This window comes from Microcaecilia unicolor, chromosome 5 (assembly GCF_901765095.1).
Source record: "Microcaecilia unicolor chromosome 5, aMicUni1.1, whole genome shotgun sequence".
Lineage (NCBI taxonomy): Eukaryota > Metazoa > Chordata > Amphibia > Gymnophiona > Siphonopidae > Microcaecilia > Microcaecilia unicolor.
This window is the reverse complement of record NC_044035.1, coordinates 336,194,540-336,214,304: the sequence shown is the minus strand read 5'-3', so window position 1 is coordinate 336,214,304 and position 19,765 is coordinate 336,194,540. Positions and strand designations below refer to the sequence as shown.

General features: G+C 44.9%; 1 protein-coding gene across 1 annotated transcript in view; it reads right to left on the bottom strand.

Annotated features, from left to right (window-relative positions):
* VAT1L (vesicle amine transport 1 like) overlaps positions 1 to 17,010 on the bottom strand; it is a 152,974-nt gene extending 135,964 nt beyond the window's left edge. Inside the window, exons 1-2 of the mRNA XM_030202646.1 lie at positions 16,757 to 17,010; positions 8,092 to 8,221 (exon numbers count right to left, since the gene is read on the bottom strand). Coding sequence (XP_030058506.1) covers positions 8,092 to 8,221; positions 16,757 to 17,010 — 384 coding nt within the window. The remainder of the gene's footprint in view (positions 1 to 8,091; positions 8,222 to 16,756) is intronic.
* Positions 17,011 to 19,765: the final 2,755 nt, after the last annotated feature.

Sequence of the window (19,765 nt, the reverse complement as noted above, 5' to 3'; positions counted from 1 at the left end):
CACCGCTACAATAGCCTTTATGGCTGCAGGTGTCACCTATATGTGGGTACAGTGGAGTTTTGGTGGGTTTTGGAGGGCTCCCACTTTCCACCACAAGTGTAACAGTTAGAGTGGGCTATGAGCCCGGATCCCCTTATCTACAGTGCACTGCGCTGACCACTAGGCTACTCCAGGGACTACTTGCTGCTCTAACAGGTCTAGCCGTAACATCTGAAACCGTTATTAGAGGTTGGCATGCACTGTTTCATTCACATCTTTCGGGGGGGTGGGAGGGGGTCAGTGACCACTGAGAGAGAAAAGGGGGGGGGGGTCATGCCTTAATACCTCCAGTAGTCATCTGGGGCACCTTTTTGTGACCTAGTCATTCTGAAAACAGGTCTAGCCCAAAACATCTTAGTTCTGGATGTTTTTGTTTTGTTCCGTTACGGCAGAAAAACATCCAATTGTTAGGAATGTCCAAATCCCGCCCCTCCCCCCAACATGCCCCTGTCAGCTTTACATTGTGCTGTTCAGTGCCTAGCCTGAAAGTTAGCCTAACTGAAGATTCAGGGTCTACCCAGAAAGTTCACTATGTCATAAAGGTACTGCAGTGCCACTTCTGTGCTGTAAGTCTACTTCTATATAAAATACCCTTTTCCAAGCCACACCTGTGTGTTGTATTATTGTGCTACAAAACCCCACTGCCCCTGAGAAGTGGACCCGGGAAAAAAGAAAAGAACCCAGAACCAGACAAAAGCAAAAGTTGACATCTGGAGACCATAACTAACATCCCCCTTGTGATCTGGATGCACTTCAGATGAACTGCATTGAAAAACATCTTAAAAGGGGGTTTTGAAAACACCAATTTGTATGTTTTTTTTTGTTACATTTGTACCCTGTGCTTTCCCACTCATGGCAGGCTCAATGCAGCTTACATGGGGCAATGGAGGGTTAAGTAACTTGCCCAGAGTCACAAGGAGCTGCCTGTGCCTGAAGTGGGAATCAAACCCAGTTCCCCAGGACCAAAGTCCACCACTCTAACCACTAGGCCACTCAATGTGGCTGCGCAGGCTTCTGTTTCTGTGAGTCTGACGTCTGACGTCAGACTCACAGACGCAGAAGCCTGAGCGGCCACATTGGTGATCTGCAAGGGCCGACTTCTACATGGAATGTCGCTAGTGGAATAGCAACATTCCATGTAGAATCTCCAATAGTATCTATTTTATTTTTGTTACATTTGTACCCTGCGCTTTCCCACACATGGCAGGCTCAATGCGGCTTACATGGGGCAATGGAGGGTTAAGTGACTTGCCCAGAGTCACAAGGAGCTGCCTGTGCCTGAAGTGGGAATCAAACTCAGTTCCTCAGTTCCCCAGGACCAAAGTCCACCACCCTAACCACTTTGGCAAATAAAATGTTGAAATGCTGCTTTGTGCTGCTTTTTGGATGTTTTCCTGTTTCAAAAATGAACCCCTGTAATCAATCTTGCCAGTGTAGCAGTGCATTATTCCAACAGTACGTGTGTGTTTTTAAAAATCCTTCTCATGTTGGGAATCCATAGGTCCATACATTTGTGCTGTGTGTTTGCCTAGACGAGAGATGTGCATTTAAATGGATTTTCAGCCTATGGAAAGTGAATTCTACAAATGAGAGTGTGGGAGGTGTAAATAAAACCAGAGAACAATACAACACAGAAAATGAAATTCAGACTCTCTTGGAATATAACACTGAGTACTGTCATTCCCTGGGCACTGCATACTTATAAATACAGGAACTATTATAACCGTAAAGACTGCCATTATGTTCTCAGCATATCCAGAAGCATATGCTTCTCATATGAGTTTTGAAAATATATTTGTATGAAATCTCAGTCAGATATTTTTGGAGTCTAAAATCTCCCACCAAGTTGGATGTGTCCTTTAGAAATGTGCTTAATGTTCAGAACAAAATGCATGTCTACAGAAATGGAACTGGATTTTCTGGAGGAAATGCTCTGTCACCATTAAAACCTTTAACGGGAGAATTGTACTTCCTGTACAGAAACCTACGTATTTCCAATCCTTCTAATGAAAATGTAATTACATGCCATTTTCCAAATCTGAGCTCAAGGCAAGCTACGGTCAAGTACACAATTATTTGCCTGCACAAATTGACTTACAATCCAAACTGTACCTGAGGCAATAGAGGTGAAGTGACATGCCCAAGGTCACAAGACTTGTACATTAAAAAAAAATCAGGCATTGAGCTCTGGTTCTTTCGTTCTTAGTGTGCTAGCTCTAACCATAAGGCCACCCACCACGTTTGCAGTTCAAATGGTCGATGACCACAACCGAAGCCCAGCATGGTAGAAACACGGTGGTAGATATGATATAATATTGTCATGCTGTGGTATTTATTTACAATGCTCTTTTTATCCTTTTCAACCCTATGAAACACAGACCACACAGTTGGGCACAGATCACAGATCTGTGCATAAACTACTTAGCTAATTAGGTGCTAAAAATCAATAACTGGTGTTAACCAGTACTTAAATTGGAGTAATTAGGAGTTAAGGAGGAGATTCTATATATGGCACCTAAAAAAATCAGCACTGATTTCGTATTCTATCATCGGCACCTAGATTTAGGCACGGAGTGGCCTAGTGGTTAGGGTGGTGGAGTTTGGTCCTGAAGAACTGAGTTCAATTCCCACTTCAGGCACAGGCAGCTCCTTGTGACTCTGGGCAAGTCACTTAACCCTCCATTGCCCCATGTAAGCCGCATTGAGCCTGCCATGCGTGGGAAAGCGCGGGGTACAAATGTAACAAAAATAAAATTGATACTATTGGAGGTTCTACATGGAATGTTGCTATTCCACTAGCAACATTCCATGTAGAAGGCTGCGCAGGCTTCTGTTTCTGTGAGTCTGACGTCCTGCAGAAGCCTGCGTGGCCAGATTGGTGATCTGCAAGGGCCGACTTCTACATGGAATGTTGTTAGTGGAATAGCAACATTCCATGTAGAATCTCAAATAGTAGCAACAGTGGAGGAGTGGCCTAGTGGTTAGGGTGGTGGACTTTGGTCCTGAGGAACTGAGTTTGATTCCCACTTCAGGCACAGGCAGCTCCTTGTGACTCTGGGCAAGTCACTTAACCCTCCATTGCCCCATGTAAGCCGCATTGAGCTTGCCATGAGTGGGAAAGTGCAGGGTACAAATGTAACTAATAAAATTATAGAATATGCTTACTTGATATTTCTGCACATATCCAATTACACCAATGAAAACCTGATTTAAATCTCAGCACATACATTTAGGTACTGGGTCATATTCTATAACTAGGTGCCTAACTTTTGGAATGCCCATGAAACACCCATTTCCCCACCCATAACCACACTCCTTTTTGCCTCTGCGCGTTAGAGGTTGTGTGAGTTGTGTGCCTAAATTCTAATCAGTGACAGTTAGTACTCGTTATTACTTGTTAAATGCTGTTATCAGCGCTCATTAGTTCTTAAGCCAATTAAGATATGCACGGTGTTATAGAATCCGTGCCGATTTTGGCACCTAAATCTAAATGCACTATAAAGAACCCAGGGGTAAATGCTTCAGCCCTATTCTATAACATATGTGCCTAAATTTCATAGTCTGCAACGCCAATGGGGTGTGGTCATGGGAGGGGCATGGATGGGACAGGGATGAAGTTATAGAATACCTGCATTTGTGCACCTAATTGCCATTAGTTGGGTGTGAGCATTTACATCAGCCTTTGGCACACATAAGTGCTCACACCCAAAGTTAGGCGCAAAGGACTAGATTCTATATACCATGCCTAAAAATTTGGCACTGAAATGAAATTCACTTAAGCGCATTCTATAAAGTATGCCTTCATTTAGACCTGCTTTATAGAATAAACCTAAATTTCTACGCTGTTTATAGAATACTAGTAAAAAAAGGTCGTTTCTCATTGAAATGAAATGGGCGCTAGCACGGTAATCACCTTCTGCCATTAATGTTTTTAAGGGAAGTTCCAGCGTCCCTCCTCCCTCCCTCCCAATTCCAGGGTCCTCCCTCCCTCCCAATTCCAGGGTCCCCCCTCCCTCCCAGTTCCAGGATCCCCCTCTCTCTCAGTTCCAGGGCCCCCTCCCTCCCAGTTCCATGGTTGTCGTCCCTCCCTCTGAGTTCCATGGTAGTCCCCTCCCTTCCAGTTCCAGGCCCCCTCCCTCCGAATTTTAAAAGTCATCCTGACTTACCTCGTCAAGGTTACGGTGGCCGGCAGCAGCAGTAAAAAGCGTGCAGGCTTGGCACTTACTTCAGTTTTCCCTTCTCTGTCACTCAGCTCTGGTCCCGCCCTCACTTCCTGTTTCTGCAAGAGCGGGACCAGAGCTGAGCGACAGAGGAGGGAAAACTGAAGTAAGTGCCCAGCCTGCACGCTTTTTACCACGCGAGGTAGTCAAGATGACTTTTAAAATTCAGAGAGAGGGGGCCTGGAACTGGAAGGGAGGGAGGGACGACGACCCTGGAACTGGGAGGGAGGGGGGATGTACGACAACCCTGGAACTCGGAGAGAGGGAACGAACTTGCGGAGGGTGAATATTATATGCAGCTTTCCCTTCCCTTCGAGGGCGGAGCACTGAGAGCAAGTGCGAGGCCTGTGGTTGGTCCCTTCTCCTTCTGACATCGTGTTTCTTTCCCTGGCAACTATACAGAGTTCCCTCAAGAGTGGGGCAGTGATCGGGAGTGTGATTACGAACCCTACGAACACTACACGGCTTCACTGCCATGCTGCCACGGAGTCAGCTTCAGAACGTTGGAGGTGCGAATTATTATACATATAGCCATGGGCAGTTACACTAATTAAAACCTGGTGTAAATGCCAATGCCTAAATTAGGCGTAGACCGGTTGTACTCTATAACACATAGATTTTAGAAACACCCACAACCCGCCCATTCTACACCCATGGCCACGCCCTCTTTTCAACTATATGACTTAGAATTTATGTGTAGCTCATTATAGAATACACTTAGATAGTTCTGCATGTAAATTCTAATTAATGCCAATTAGTGTCAATAATTGCTTGTTAACTGGCAATTATCAGCACCGATTGGCTTGTTAACCAATTAGGTTATGTGCATTGTTACGGAACATACTTTAATTTCTGCACGGAATCTCATCATGATATATAGAATTCGGGAGAAAATGCACGCTAAGCTAGTATTCTGTAAAGGTTTTTCCATTCAAAGTGGAGGAGTAGCCTAGTGGTTAGTGCAGTGGACTTTGATCCTGGGTAACTGGGTTTGATTCTCACTGCAGCTCCTTGTGACTCTGGGCAAGTCACTTAACCCGCCATTGCCCCTGGTACAAAATAAGTACCTGAATGTATGTAAACCGCTTTGAATGTAGTTGCAAAAACCTCAGAAAGGCAGTATATCAAGTCCCATTTCCCTTTCCCTATTTGAGATTCTACATGGAATGTTGCTACTATTGGAGATTCTAGATGGAATGTTGCTACTGTTGAGATTCTGTTGCTACTATTTGAGATTCTGTTGCTACTATTTGAGATTCTACATGGAATGTTGCCGAAGAAAACCTTGCTAGCGCCCGTTTCATTTGTGCCTTTTTTACTAGTTATACATAAGGGGTTGAAAAATGTCTGTGTTTTCCCATCTGTCTGGGGGCAAAATAACTAATACAATGGAACAGGACCAACGTTGGTATGGTAGAGAATGCAGTGAAGAGACACATCTAGTTCAAAAATGGGACAGACTGGACTCAGGGTTCCAAAGAAAGGAGCCATTTTGGGGGGTGGGATTTAATGAACTTCTATGGGAAAAGCTGTTTCAGTAGCTGCAGCAAAGAGGCTGAGGATTCCTGCCTTGAAGGCTTCCAGCTGTTCATAGCTGGTGGCATATTGATTGCTGCTTTGGGCTTGGGAGCACAGCAGTGACAGGCCATGGCAGTAGCAGAAGAAGGTGAGGGGATCACTTCTGGTCCTGTGATCCGATGCCCATTAGTAAAATGAGGGAGCAGGAGGAGGACCAACTGGGCACCTTTATGCAGGGGTCCAGGGCTGCTGCCTCTTGTGCCCATTAATAAAAATGTCCCTGCACATACACACACAGATAAAAAGGGACTGGAAAGAATGCCATGACCTATGCTCCACATGCTTTCCCCACTTGTTTACTACAGAAACTAAGCTTTTAGCCTTGGAAATATTTGAAACCTCAGAAGTTCAACATGTAGCAACAGCTGGGAATGATGACTTACAATAGATAACAGTTACATTTTACTCTGCGTCAGTTTAGAATGAGGCAAATAGAAACAAAGAGATAATACCTACCCAACGATGTCTGGTGGCTGAACAATGAGCCAAATGGGCTTCTGAGACAAGGGAGTTCAAATTATGCCTTTCTGAATAACTATTTGGCAAAATATGGACATCATTGTTTTCCAAATATAAATGAATAATAATCATAGTTTTACTCCCCTCCCTCTCCACGAAGTTTTCATACAGATTAGAATTTACTTAAGAGGTTTAATTGTCCATATATCAGTGTAATCCTGCAAAACCTTTCAAATGAATTAATGGTAACAGAATATCCCAACAGAAGTGGTAAACAACTGTGTACCTTAAGATAAAATACACAGAAGGTGAAATCACTTTTAAAGGAATAGGACGACCTTCTAAAACAGTGTTTCCCCCAAGTCCAGTCCTGGAGTGCCCCTTGCTAGTCAGGTCTTCAGGGTATCCACAATGAATATTCATGAACTTGATTTGCATAACTGCCTCCATTATATGCAAATCTCTTTCATGCGTATTCATTGTGGATGTCCTGAAAACCTGACTGGCAAGGGGTACTCCAGGACCGGACTTGGGAAATACTGTTCTAAAAGTCCTGAAGATCACAGTTAACACAACATGCCAGGGGCGTAGCTATGTGGGGCCACAGGGGCCTGGGCCCCCGTAGATTTGGTCCTGGACCCCCCCTCCCGCTGCCAACCCTCCTGCGCCGCCGTCATCGCCTACCTTTGCTGGCGAGGGACCCCAATCCCCGCCAGCCGAGGTCCTCTTGCTTCCCACGCAAGGCTTCGTTCTGTTTCTGTGAGTCTGACGTCCTGACGTCAGAAACAGAACGAAGCCTTCCGCGGGAAGCAAGAGGACCTCGGCTGGCGGGGTTTGGGGTCCCCCGCCAGCAAAGGTAGCCCATGGCGACGGCGGGAGAGGGTTGGCGGCGGGAAGGGGGTTGAGAGGGTGGTCGGCAGGGAGCTCCAGGACCAAATCTACGGGGGCCCAGGCCCCTGTGGCCCCACATAGCTACGCCCCTGGTTTCCTAACACTGTGCTGGAGGCACAACTAACATTCAGGTTTTAAGGACTGCCACGATGACAGTTTTCCATACAATTGCTCCAGATTCTATGCAAAACATTCCTTGTGAGTATCCTGAAATCCAGACAGGTTTGGTTTGCCTCCAGGACTTCCCAAAGCTGTCATGGGAACCCCACAGTCAGTCAGGTTTTATGCATGAGATAGATTTACAGTATATGCAAATTTCTTATGCATATTCATTAGCAATATCCTGAAAACCTGACTGGTCCCTGGGACAGTTCTTGAAAGCTCTGCTGCAGAGTATGGGTGCAAATGTTCAGCCCTTCAGCACTGCAAACCAGTCAGGTTTTCGAATACCCTTTGTGAATATGCATGAGATGGATTTTCAAGTAAAGGAGGTACTAGGAATGCAAATGTGTGTCATGCATATTCATTTGGGATGTCCTGGTAATGTGGCCTGTTTGCGGTCATTGAGAACTGAATTTGTTCCCCTCTGCTTTAGAATTTGCAGAGGATGAGCAGTGAAAATGGTAGAGGCAGGGATACAGATTTATCTATATTACATGTTATTAAGAAAATGGGACCATATTTGTTAAAATCCTATGTTTACAACATGGGATGATAGAGTAGAGGGTTTCCAAAACACCAAGAAGAAAACCAAGCAAACAATTTAGTTCTTGTAGAAAAAGATCAGCTTACAAAGATGCAATCAATCTGTTTGCTTAGCAAAGTTTAACAGGTTTGTCCCACACTTATTACTATCAAGGCACAATTAAAGGCTATTAATACACTAAAATAATTGAAAAGCTACCTCAAATCCTTTAACATTCTCTCCAAGGGCTTCAACAATTCCAGACAATTCAAAACCAGGAACCAGAGGGGTCTTTGGGGGACTGTCAATGTTTCCTTGTCGCACCATGAGATCAATAAAGTTCAGACCACTATTAATAAATAATGAACACACAGAGATCATGTTAATCCGAACGTCATTGCAAACAGTTCTCCGTATTTGAATGAACTCTTACAAAACATTCCTTAACACTACCAAAACGTAAGCCTAATATACTCAACATTTTTCTGAAAGAGATATATGGCAGGGGCGGACAGAGTACTCTGGCCCCCCCCCCCCCCCACACCTGCTGTCGCCCCACCTCACCACCACCACCTACACCACTACTCCCCCTACCTTGAAGGGCCCTGTGGTCTAATGGCTTCTTTGAGGGCAGGAAAGAACCCCACTCTTTCCTGCCCACCTGCTGTTGCTACTCTGCCCGGCGCCATGTTTTCAAAATGACTGCCGACACTTCCCGTGGTAGTCTTGTGGGTCTCAACGGTCTCGTGAGACTGCCACAAGGAGTCTCAGCAGCCATTTTTAAAACAGAGAGGCGCAGTGAAGAATAGCAGCAGTGGCCACTAGGCCACCAGGGCCCCAGGAGGGGCTGTAGAGCGCAATGGCGGTGGGCAACTGGGCAGGTCGTCTGGGCGCTCGGGCACTACCCGGTCATTCAGCCCCTGATATATGGGATAAACCCTTACCAGCTATCATTCAGCCAGCGGTGGTGAGCATTTTTCTAAACGCTGTTGCCAGCAATAGTAGACCAAGATGTTCAATTCCAGGCCACGTCCGGTATCTCGACAGAACCTGGAAGTTATGCAGGTACGGCCACATTTAGTGCCATACCTACTGTATGTACCTAAGCAGGCAAAGTTAGGAATGACTTTTCTGTGATCCAACTTGCCCAGTTAGGTGTGTAGGCTCTGGTACTGAACATCGTCAATGTCCGCATAAAACTTCTTTGCCCCGGACTGCCCCACCACTGCCTGGACGTGGACTGTGCTTGGGTGGACAGAACCAATATTCAGTGCTATTGCCTAGTGATGGCTGGCCAGCTCATCATGGTTTAAGTAGGCAGAAGACCAATTTGAATATCAACCCCTTGCTAGACAATGCCAACAAGTTGTCATATTCATTTTACAAAAATTTCTATATATACAATGAAATTGTGACCATTCTAAGAATACAGTACCATCTAGATTACAGATCTCCATTGGATGGATAGAAATGTATATGTATATGTGCTGGTATAAATAGAGGGGCATGACAATAAATAAAATTATTAAAAAGTGGCCAACAGGGAAAATGGAAATCAACACTGGAGGTCTAACATTCCGCCAGTTATATACAGAAGGAGGGGGGGGGGGGGGGGGGTCAGAAAATCCTATCCTCAAAGGCCCAAACTGATCTAATTTATCAAGATTTCTACAGTGAGCATGCATTGTACATAAGTACATAAGTACATAAGTAGTGCCATACTGGGAAAGACCAAAGGTCCATCTAGCCCAGCATCCTGTCACCGACAGTGGCCAATCCAGGTCAAGGGCACCTGGCACGCTCCCCAAACGTAAAAACATTCCAGACAAGTTATACCTAAAAATGCGGAATTTTTCCAAGTCCATTTAATAGCGGTCTATGGACTTGTCCTTTAGGAATCTATCTAACCCCTTTTTAAACTCCGTCAAGCTAACCGCCCGTACCACGTTCTCCGGCAACGAATTCCAGAGTCTAATTACACGTTGGGTGAAGAAAAATTTTCTCCGATTCGTTTTAAATTTACCACACTGTAGCTTCAACTCATGCCCTCTAGTCCTAGTATTTTTGGATAGCGTGAACAGTCACTTCACATCCACCCGATCCATTCCACTCATTATTTTATACACTTCTATCATATCTCCCCTCAGCCGTCTCTTCTCCAAGCTGAAAAGCCCTAGCCTTCTCAGCCTCTCTTCATAGGAAAGTCGTCCCATCCCCACTATCATTTTCGTCGCCCTTCGCTGTACCTTTTCCAATTCTACTATATCTTTTTTGAGATACGGAGACCAGTACTGAACACAATACTCCAGGTGCGGTCGCACCATGGAGCGATACAACGGCATTATAACATCCGCACACCTGGACTCCATACCCTTCCTAATAACACCCAACATTCTATTCGCTTTCCTAGCCGCAGCAGCACACTGAGCAGAAGGTTTCAGCGTATCATCGACGACGACACCCAGATCCCTTTCTTGATCCGTAACTCCTCAAGGACATCCTGGAAATGAGAACAGCTTGTGTCTCTCTCTGGGACCAGATCTGGGGACTTTTTGTCTATGATAGGATTGCGCTCCATAGGGGAAATGGGATAGCAGCATGTGATGTGATGCCAGAGTTGAAACACAGCACAAAACAGTACGGAATTACAGTACTGTCTCAATTATCCGACATTAAATGGGGCCACTCCGCTGTTGGGATATGTGAAAAGTTGGATAATATGGAAACCAATGGTAACCCTTTAAAAAATACAGGAAAGCATACTTTACGCATAAATAACAGGCATAGGGTATCTTTAATTAAACAATATTTATTAACACTAATCAGCAATGAATGATTGTGTTACCGGGGGGTCTGTCGGATATGCCGGATGACTGGATTAACAAAGGTCAGATAGTCGAGACTGTAATGTAGTTGTGAATGATCAATATAGTATCAAACATATAAATGGCAAGTGACCGACTCACCTGCAAATGCGCAGTAGAGACTTCCCTCTCTGTCCCGCCCTCGCGTCAAGATGTGATGATGTCAGAGGGCAGAACAGAGAGGGAAACGGAGTCAGACTGTCGGACGCTGCCGATGGAGCCTGGAAACGAACATCGCGCACACCAACCTCCACCCTCCCCACCGCCGCTCCGGCCCCCTCCGTATCGGGCCCCCTGCACTGACCTGGCTTCGCCTCTCACCTCCGTGTGGAAGCGCTGCAGGCAGCAGCAGAGCGATCTGCTGCTGCCTGCAGGGCTTTCACACGGAGGTGAGAGGTGCTGTCAGGTCAGTGCAGGGAGCCTGGCATGGAGGGGGGAGGGAGCGGCGGCGAGGAGGGTAGCTGGAAATCTTGCCTGTTTTAACGGGCTTAATGGCTACTAACCACTATAAATGAAGGATTGACAGCTGAAGAATGAAACTTATTCATCCATCTACAAACAAAGAAAAGCCTTGAAAATTTCTGTAAATATCCATGCCAAGCAGCTTAAACCCTATCCTGAAGTGACCATTTCTAAGGGTAACAAGACAGTAATAGTTCTAGTTAGGCTCCCAACAGGGGTGTGTATTCATTGCTTCATCTTTTGCACATGAGAATTAGCAGAAACAACAGAGAAATCCATGTTTTTTTTGAGCACCATCAATGGTGCAAACTCTTCTAACCCAGAAGCTTACTCCAAGCAAATGCTGTGTGCTCTTTTGAAGGAGTGCATACTCATTCCGAACATATGTACCTCTAAATGACAAACAAAATGAACATTCCTGGAAATGACATGGGGGAAAAAAGAAAAGAATAGCCATACTAGGTCAGACCAATGGTCCATCTAGCCCAGTATCCTGCTTCCAACAGTGACCAAACCAGGTCACAAATACCTGGCAGAAACCCAAATAGTAGCAACATTCCATGCTACCAATCCCAGGAACAGCAGTGGCTTTCCCCTAAGTCCATCTCAATAGTAGACTATGGACTTTTCCTTCAGGAACGTGTCCAAACTTTTTTTAAAACCTAGATACGCTAACTGCTATTAGCACATCCTCTGGCGACAAGTTCTAGAGCTTAACTATTTCTTGAGTGAAAAAGTATTTCCTCCTATTTGTTTTAGAAGTATTCTCATGTAATTTCATTGAGTGTCCCCTGGTTTTTGTACTTTTTGATTAAATTTTCTGTGAACATTCTTACATGCCCCCAATGAACATTGGTAAAGTTTTACGTTTGCCGATGCAATATTTGCTGAGATATAGTAATCTGTTTGACCCCATACTGCAGCCTTCGCGCAGGGACCACCACACCACTTCACATGGAATGACCCAATTTATGGATTCACTTTTACCCGTTCTACACCGCTCAGGATTTTGTAGACCTCAATCATATCCCCCCTCAGCCATCTCTTTTCCAAGCTGAAGAGCTCAACCCTCTTTAGCCTTTCCTCACGACACTCAGCTCTACCTCTCCACACCTGACATTACTGCTGAAACCCAGGCCAAAGTTTCAACCTGCTTGACCGACATAGCTGCCTGGATGTCACACCGCCACCTGAAACTGAACATGGCCAAAACTGAGCTTATTGTGTTTCCCCCCAATCCCACCTCGTCCCTCCCCCCATTCTCTATTTCAGTAGATGGCACCCTCATCCTCCCTGTCTCATCTGCTCGCAACCTAGGAGTCATCTTTGATTCCTCCCTCTCCTTTTCTGCTAACATCCAGCAGACGGCCAAAACCTGTCGCTTCTTTGTCTACAACATTAGCAAAATTCGCCCCTTCCTCTCTGAATACGCTACCAGAACCCTTATCCAAACCCTTGTCACCTCTCGCTTGGACTATTGCAATTTACTTCTCACTGGTCTTCCGCTCAGCCATCTCTCTCCTCTCCAGTCTGTCCAAAATTCTGCAGCACGACTTATTTTCCGCCAAAATCGTTTTACCCACACTAGCCCACTCCTCAAGTCACTTCACTGGCTCCCTGTCCGCTTCCGCATACAGTTTAAACTTCTCTTACTGACCTTTAAATGCATCCATTCTGCAGCCCCCCCCCCCATTACCTCTGCCCTCTCATCTCTCCCTACATTCCTCCCCCGTAAACTCCGCTCGCTGGACAAATCTCTCTTGTCGTCCCCCTTCTCCTCCACTGCTAATTCCAGGCTTCGTTCCTTTTCCCTCGCGGCACCTTATGCCTGGAATGGACTTCCTGAGCCTGTACGCCTCGCTCCATCTCTACCTGTTTTCAAATCTATGCTGAAAACCCACCTTTTCACCACTGCTTTTGGCTCCTAACCACTACTCAATTCCCCTCTCCTTTTTCCTTCTCACCCAGTACTTCCCTCGCCCTTAGTTGTCTTGTCTGTCTGTATTTTTAGATTGTAAGCTCTATCGAGCAGGGACTCTCTCTGTGTCAGGTGTTCAGCGCTGCGTGCGTCTGGTAGCGCTATGCAAATGTTAATAATAATAACATTCCATGTAGAAGCCTGCCCTTGAAGATCAGCAACGCGGCCGCGCAGGCTTCTGTTTCTGTGAGTCTGACGTCCTGCACATACGTGCAGGACGTCAGACTCACAGAAACAGAAGCCTGCGCGGCCGCATTGCTGATCTGCAAGGGCAGGCTTCTACAGGGAATGTTGCTAGTGGAGGAGTAGCCTAGTGGTTAGTGCAGTGGAACATGGAATGTTGGCTACTGTTGGAGATTCTACACGGAATGTTGCTACTATTGGAGATTCTAGATGGAATGTTTTTGCTCCTAGCCACTACTCAATTGCCCTCCCCTTGTTCCTTCTCACCCAGTACTTCCCTCGCCCTTAATTGTCTTGTCTGTCTGTATTTTTAGATTGTAAGCTCTATCGAGCAGGGACTGTCTCTCTGTGTCAGGTGTTCAGCGCTGCGTGCGTCTGGTAGCGCTATGCAAATGTTAATAATAATACTAATAATATGGGAGGAGTTCTATTCCCTTTATCATTTTGGTCGCGCTTCTTTGAACCTTTTCTAATTCTGATAGATGTTTTTTTGAGATTCAACTGCCCGGTCCTAGCAGTTACCACAATTCTAATAGTGGATCTTATGATCTCGACCAACAGCTTATTTCATATACAAAAAAGCCTAGTTATGTTTTCTTAATGCCTTTTAATCAGCTCTTACCATGCAATAGGACAGACACAGTATCTGTGTCTTGTGGCAAGCAATTACTACTACTACTACTACTACTTAGCATTTCTATAGCGCTGCCAGGGTTACGCAGCACTGTACAAGTTTAAACATGGGGAAGGACAGTCCCTGCTCAAGAGAGCTTACAATCTAAAGGTAAAAACTATGTAGTCAGTGTAGGTATCAGGAATGGGAAGGTGGTTAGGCACCAAAAGCAAGGGAGAAGAGATGGGCCTTGAGTAAGGACTTGAAAATGGGCAGCGAGGGCGCATGGCCATTCAATGCCCCAAACATAAAAAGGAAACACAGAATCCTCCAAATATGAAGTAAGATTAACGTAAAACACCTTGGCCTTTGACTAAGAGAGTACTTGAGGCATTAAGGGAAATGGAAGTGTTCTAACCTATTATAATGCTGTATTAAGGTTATTTTTTTTTTTTTTTGCATTTAAGTATGTTGTAAACCATCTTGTTTCTCAAAGGAGTCAATAAACAAATGTAAATAATAAAGAAAAGGAAAATTTCTCATATGCTAGGATGATGGAGCACTATAAAATGATGTTTTTTTTCCCAAAACTGTCCTTTTACTCCTCTTCCTTAGAGTGTTTTCATTCTTCCTTTCTATCCCGGGAAGAATTGCCCCTCTCCCACAATGGACATGTCCAAATGGATGAGGGGAGTCTCCCAGAAGGCTTAAAATATATTCCTCTAACATGACCTCTTTCATCTGACTCCTGATATCCCTGAATCAAGGGGATGGGGGGGGGGGGGGGGGGGGGGTTAAAGAAAAATATAGTCCAGTAAATGTTTACAAATCTTTTGCTTAAGTGCTTATTATAACATTTAAGCAGTGTACAGATATAAACTATGACTTGTATTGCAGTAACAGCAAGAGCAGAAATCCAAATCACCTTAAAAAAAAATCCATTAATCTCTTAACCTCTTTCCCTGCTCCTATTATTCCTTTCCACAGGCATATTGCCTTTGCATCGCTTTTCGATCATGAATACAGACTAATCTGCCATTTTCAGGACTAGAAATATATCTTTACAAACAGGATGTCAGCTTTATAAGGATTAAGTATGGCACTGGGGCAACACTGGAAGCAGTCTGAAGATGTTCTCTGCTAGTGTAGTGGATTGCCCAAATTCCAACCCCTTCGTATCCTCTACATCATTCTAATGACCCGACCCAACACAACACCATGCTCCACAACAGGGAATGACTAAAATGATTTGCAGCTATTCTGATGCTCCTGTTGTTTGCATGTCACATTAGATCTGATACTGCCACTGATGCGTCCGTTACGATCAGCATTAGGTTAGTCAAACTCCCCAACGCACAGGAGAACTTCGGGCTCTGTTTTCTGATGGAGACGTGAGTTGGAAGGGAAGATGCAGTAAATATGAGTCAGCTTAGACACGGTCACTCCACCCCTAGGTGCGGTATGATGCTGAACTATAGAGCATGACTCATCACGATACAGCAGCCACTTCCAGTAGAACCATTGATCATTTATTCCCTCGGAACAACCCTTCAAGCAGTTTGATAAAGTAGCACTGCTCCAGTGCTCACTGGTCAGGTCAAGTGACACGTCTTTTCTGGAACCCCAAAACAGAGAAAAACTATCACCTGGAAAGACTTGGCTGCCGTGACTCGGCATAATAAACATTTTGATATTTTTTTCAATAATAAATTCCACCTACATTGCAGTGCATCATGTTTTCCGCAGCCATATTTGATTAACTGGACAAAATAAAATGCATTATGCTGAGCATGCTGCATGGCCACCCACTTCTGGGAAGCAGAATTTTGGGTTATTTGAATCTTACACACCAAAATGTGTTCTGCCCATATCACTTCCATGTTGTTTTTTTGGAATATGGTTGGATTTTTAATGCTTTCTGAATACACATTCCTTAAGAGATTAGCCAACGAAAGTATAATTGATACCCTTTCATCTGAGCCAATTACTAAAATTAGGTTCTTTATTCAGTACATTTTATTTAATAAAATGTTAATGATTAAAATTGCGGTTTAATTTGCATAGCAAATAAATAGAGAATGTCACAGACAATGAGGGCCTTTGAGAGGTCTTTATAGGTATTTTCTAAGGCAACACAGCAAGAGCGTCCCTTAATGAAAAAAAATTAATCACAGCTTCCATTCAGAAGTTTAAAAAAAAAAACTGTGGGACTTGACATTTCCCACCACGAAAAACTGAGCAGAAATCAAATTAACCCATTAAAAAAATATATGTTTAAATGAGTTCTGTTTCTTTTACTGGACAAGACGCTCATACTCAATAAATCACACCTACCCAAATAAATTAGAATAAAAGTATATTCACTACCATACAGCTTTACCTCCCATAATCTGAATTTTTCTCTTCTCCACCCATACTACATGCTCGTGTGATCCCCAAAGAGTGTTTTAGGAAGAATAAGGACCCAGCAGATAGTAGGAGCTTAGTAACAACGTGGGGAAATATGGAGCAGGTGGAAGATGGAAGGGAAGAGGAGAGGGGGGGGGGGGGCTCTTTTGAAATGAGCACAGCATCAATCTCTAAGTGCATTAGCCCACAGCAGTTTCTTTCATGTGTGCTAATAGCCAAATTACTGGGCAATCAGCTAGTGCCTTTAGCAGCCTAGAGGAGTCAAGGCAAATACAAGTAAGCAAACTGCTATTATGATCATCACGCCTAATGCTTTCACTTGCTCAAAAGAGTTGCCTGCTGCAATCAGCAAGGGAAAGGTAAGGTATACTGGACCAGGCTTTGACTCGGATCTTCAGCTCTCCCTCCTGGGGCTCGGGCATGACCTTCTTGGAGACCCGCAGCTTGTTGAGCCCCCCGAATCCGGTCAGCAGCACAGCTCGCATTTCTTTGTCGTCTCCTGCCCCTCCTCCACCACCACCGCCGCCGCCGCCTCCCTTCACACAGTTGCTCTCAGCCGGTTCTTTTCCACCATCCTTTTCGATCATCTGCTCCGTCTCCTCGGTTTTCTCCACGCCTTCCTTGGCCATGGCGAGGGAGACGGTGAGCAAAAAAAGTAAGAAAGAAAAAGCGGAAAAAAATGCAAGACAATGAAAAAAAAAGGAAAGGAATCAATCAAACATCCCCCCTAAGGATCCAAAGAAAAACCAAAGCAGCCCCCCCAGCCTTTTTGCTTGCGGTCTGGGTTGTGGGTTTTCCTCCTGTTGAATGTGATGCTGAGAATGGATGTGCAATGGCTGCACCGCCTGCACGGATTCAGAGCCCTGGTCCTCTCTTTTACCGTAATGCATCCAAAAGAGGCGCACGCTAAAAGGGACGTGCAGAGGAGTTTCTGGGTTTTTCGGCTGAAAGAGCGTTTACAGAAAGATGATTAAGCAGAGCCCCTATTCCTTGTACAACAGACACTTAACATGCATCAGCTGACTTGCAGAGATAATGAAACAGCAGATTTGCAAGTGAAAATGACCACTTTTTACAGGATGAAGCTAGACTCGTGGCTTAGTTAGCATCACCCTCTTGTAAGGGTAAGGTTTTAGCAATTATGTATTTTTAATAGGGCATATAACAAAAGAGAAACAGATTCAAATACAGTGCGAGGTGTAATTATTGGCTTTAAAATCATGTTTCCACACTCTGTTTCTGTCATTTTACAAGTTGTCACATTTGCCACAGCCCTGATGTGACAATTGGCCATTGTGACGCTTTTACTGCAAGTTCCCTGACACTGTGTCCACTTTAGAATACTTAAAGTCGGATCCCAGAGACCGAAGCCAATGAATCCAGAGACGCTGGAACCTCATCATAATCAAATACCTTCCCCTTCCAGTTCTGGGTTTTCTCTTTCTAAACTTTAGTCATAAGCATCATGCTTTCTCCAAGCTTCCCCCCCCCCCCCCAATCTTTATTCCCAAGCTCAGGAACAACTTTAACTTTAAAAATAGCCAAAGGGCTATTTTTCATAACTATCTTTTCTAACCAAAAGGCTCTTTCTTTCCCCCACCTGAGGAGCATTCTGGACCTTTTCTCTGGTGCTTAATAGTTTTTACATAAGTACATAAGTATTGCCATACTGGGAAAGACCAAAGATCCATGAAGCCCAGCATCCTGTTTTCATCAGTGGCCAATCTAGGTCACAAACACCTGGCAAGATCCCAAAAAAGTACGAAACATTTTATACTGCTTATCCCAGAAACAGTGAATTTTCCCCAAGTCCATTTAATAATGGTCTATGGACTTTTCCTTTAGGAAGCCGTCCAAACCTCTTTTAAACTCTGCTAAGCTAACCACCTGTACCACATTCTCTGGCAACAAATTCCAGAGTTTAAATACATGTTGAGTGAAGACAAAGAGGGGCATAATCGAACAGAAACGCCTATCTCCATGGGCGTTTATTTCCGAGAACGGGTCCGTGAAGGGGCGGACCGAATCGTATTTTCGAAAAAACATGGACGTTTATCTTTTTTTGAGCTGGGCGTTTTTGTTTTTCAGCGATAATGGAAACCGAAAACGCCCAGCTCAAAAACGAATAACTCCAAGACATTTATTCGTGGGAGGGGCCAGGATTCGTACTGCACCGGTCCACCTCACATGCCAGGACACCAACCGGGCACCCTAGGGGGCACTTTTACAAAGAAAAAAAAAAGGTAAAACAGCTCCCAGGTGCATAGCACCCTTCCCTTGGGTGTTGAGCCCCCAAAATCCCCCTCAAAACCCACTGCCCACAAGTCTACACCATTACTATAGCCCTAAGGGGTGAAGGGGGGCACCTACACGTGGGTACAGTGGGTTTGGGGGGCGGTTTGGAGGGCTCCCATTTACCAGCACAAGTGTAACAGGTGGGGGGGGGGGGGATGAGCCTGGGTCCACCTGCCTGAACTCCACTGCTCCAGGGACCTGCATACTGCTGCCAGGGAGGTGGGTATGACATTTGAGGGTGAAAATAAAAAGTTGTGAAACGGCATATTTTGTGGTGGGAGGGGGTTCGTGACCACTGGGGGAGTCAGGGGAGGTCATCCCCAATTCCCTCCAGTGGTCATCTGGTCATTTAGGGCACTTTTTGGGGCCTTATTCGTGGAAAAACAGGGTCCAGGAAAAGTGCCCTAAATTCTCGCTAAAAACGCATATTTTTTTTCCATTATCGGCGAAAGGCGCCCATCTCTGATCGGCAGATAACCACGCCCCAGTTCCGCCTTCACCATGCCTTCGACACGCCCCCATCAACGTTGTCCGCATCTGCGACGGAGTGCAGTTGAAAACGTCCAAATTCGGCTTTTGATTATACCGCTTTATTCGTTTTTGGGAGATAAACGTCTATCTCCCGATTTGGGTCACAATATAGGCGTTTTTCTCTTTCGATTATAAGCAGGAAAGTTTCTACACTGTAGCTTCATCGCATGTCCCCTAGTGTTAGTATTTTTGGAAAGCGTAAACAGATGCTTCACATGTACCCGTTCAACTCCATTATTTTATAGCCCTCTATCATATCTCCCTTCAGCTGCCTTTTCTCCAAGCTGAAGAGCCCTAGCTGCTTTAGCCTTTCCTCATAGGGAAGTCGTCCCATCCCCTTTATCATTTTCGTCGCCCTTCTGTGCACCTTTTCTAATTCCACTATATATTTTTTGAGATGCAGTGACCAGAATTGAACACAATATTCGAGGTGTGGTTGCACCATGGAGCGATACAAAAGCATTATAACGTCCTCATTTTTGTTTTCCATTCCTTTCCTAATAATACCTAACATTCTATTTGCTTTCTTAGCCGCAGCAGCACAGTGAGCAGAAGGTT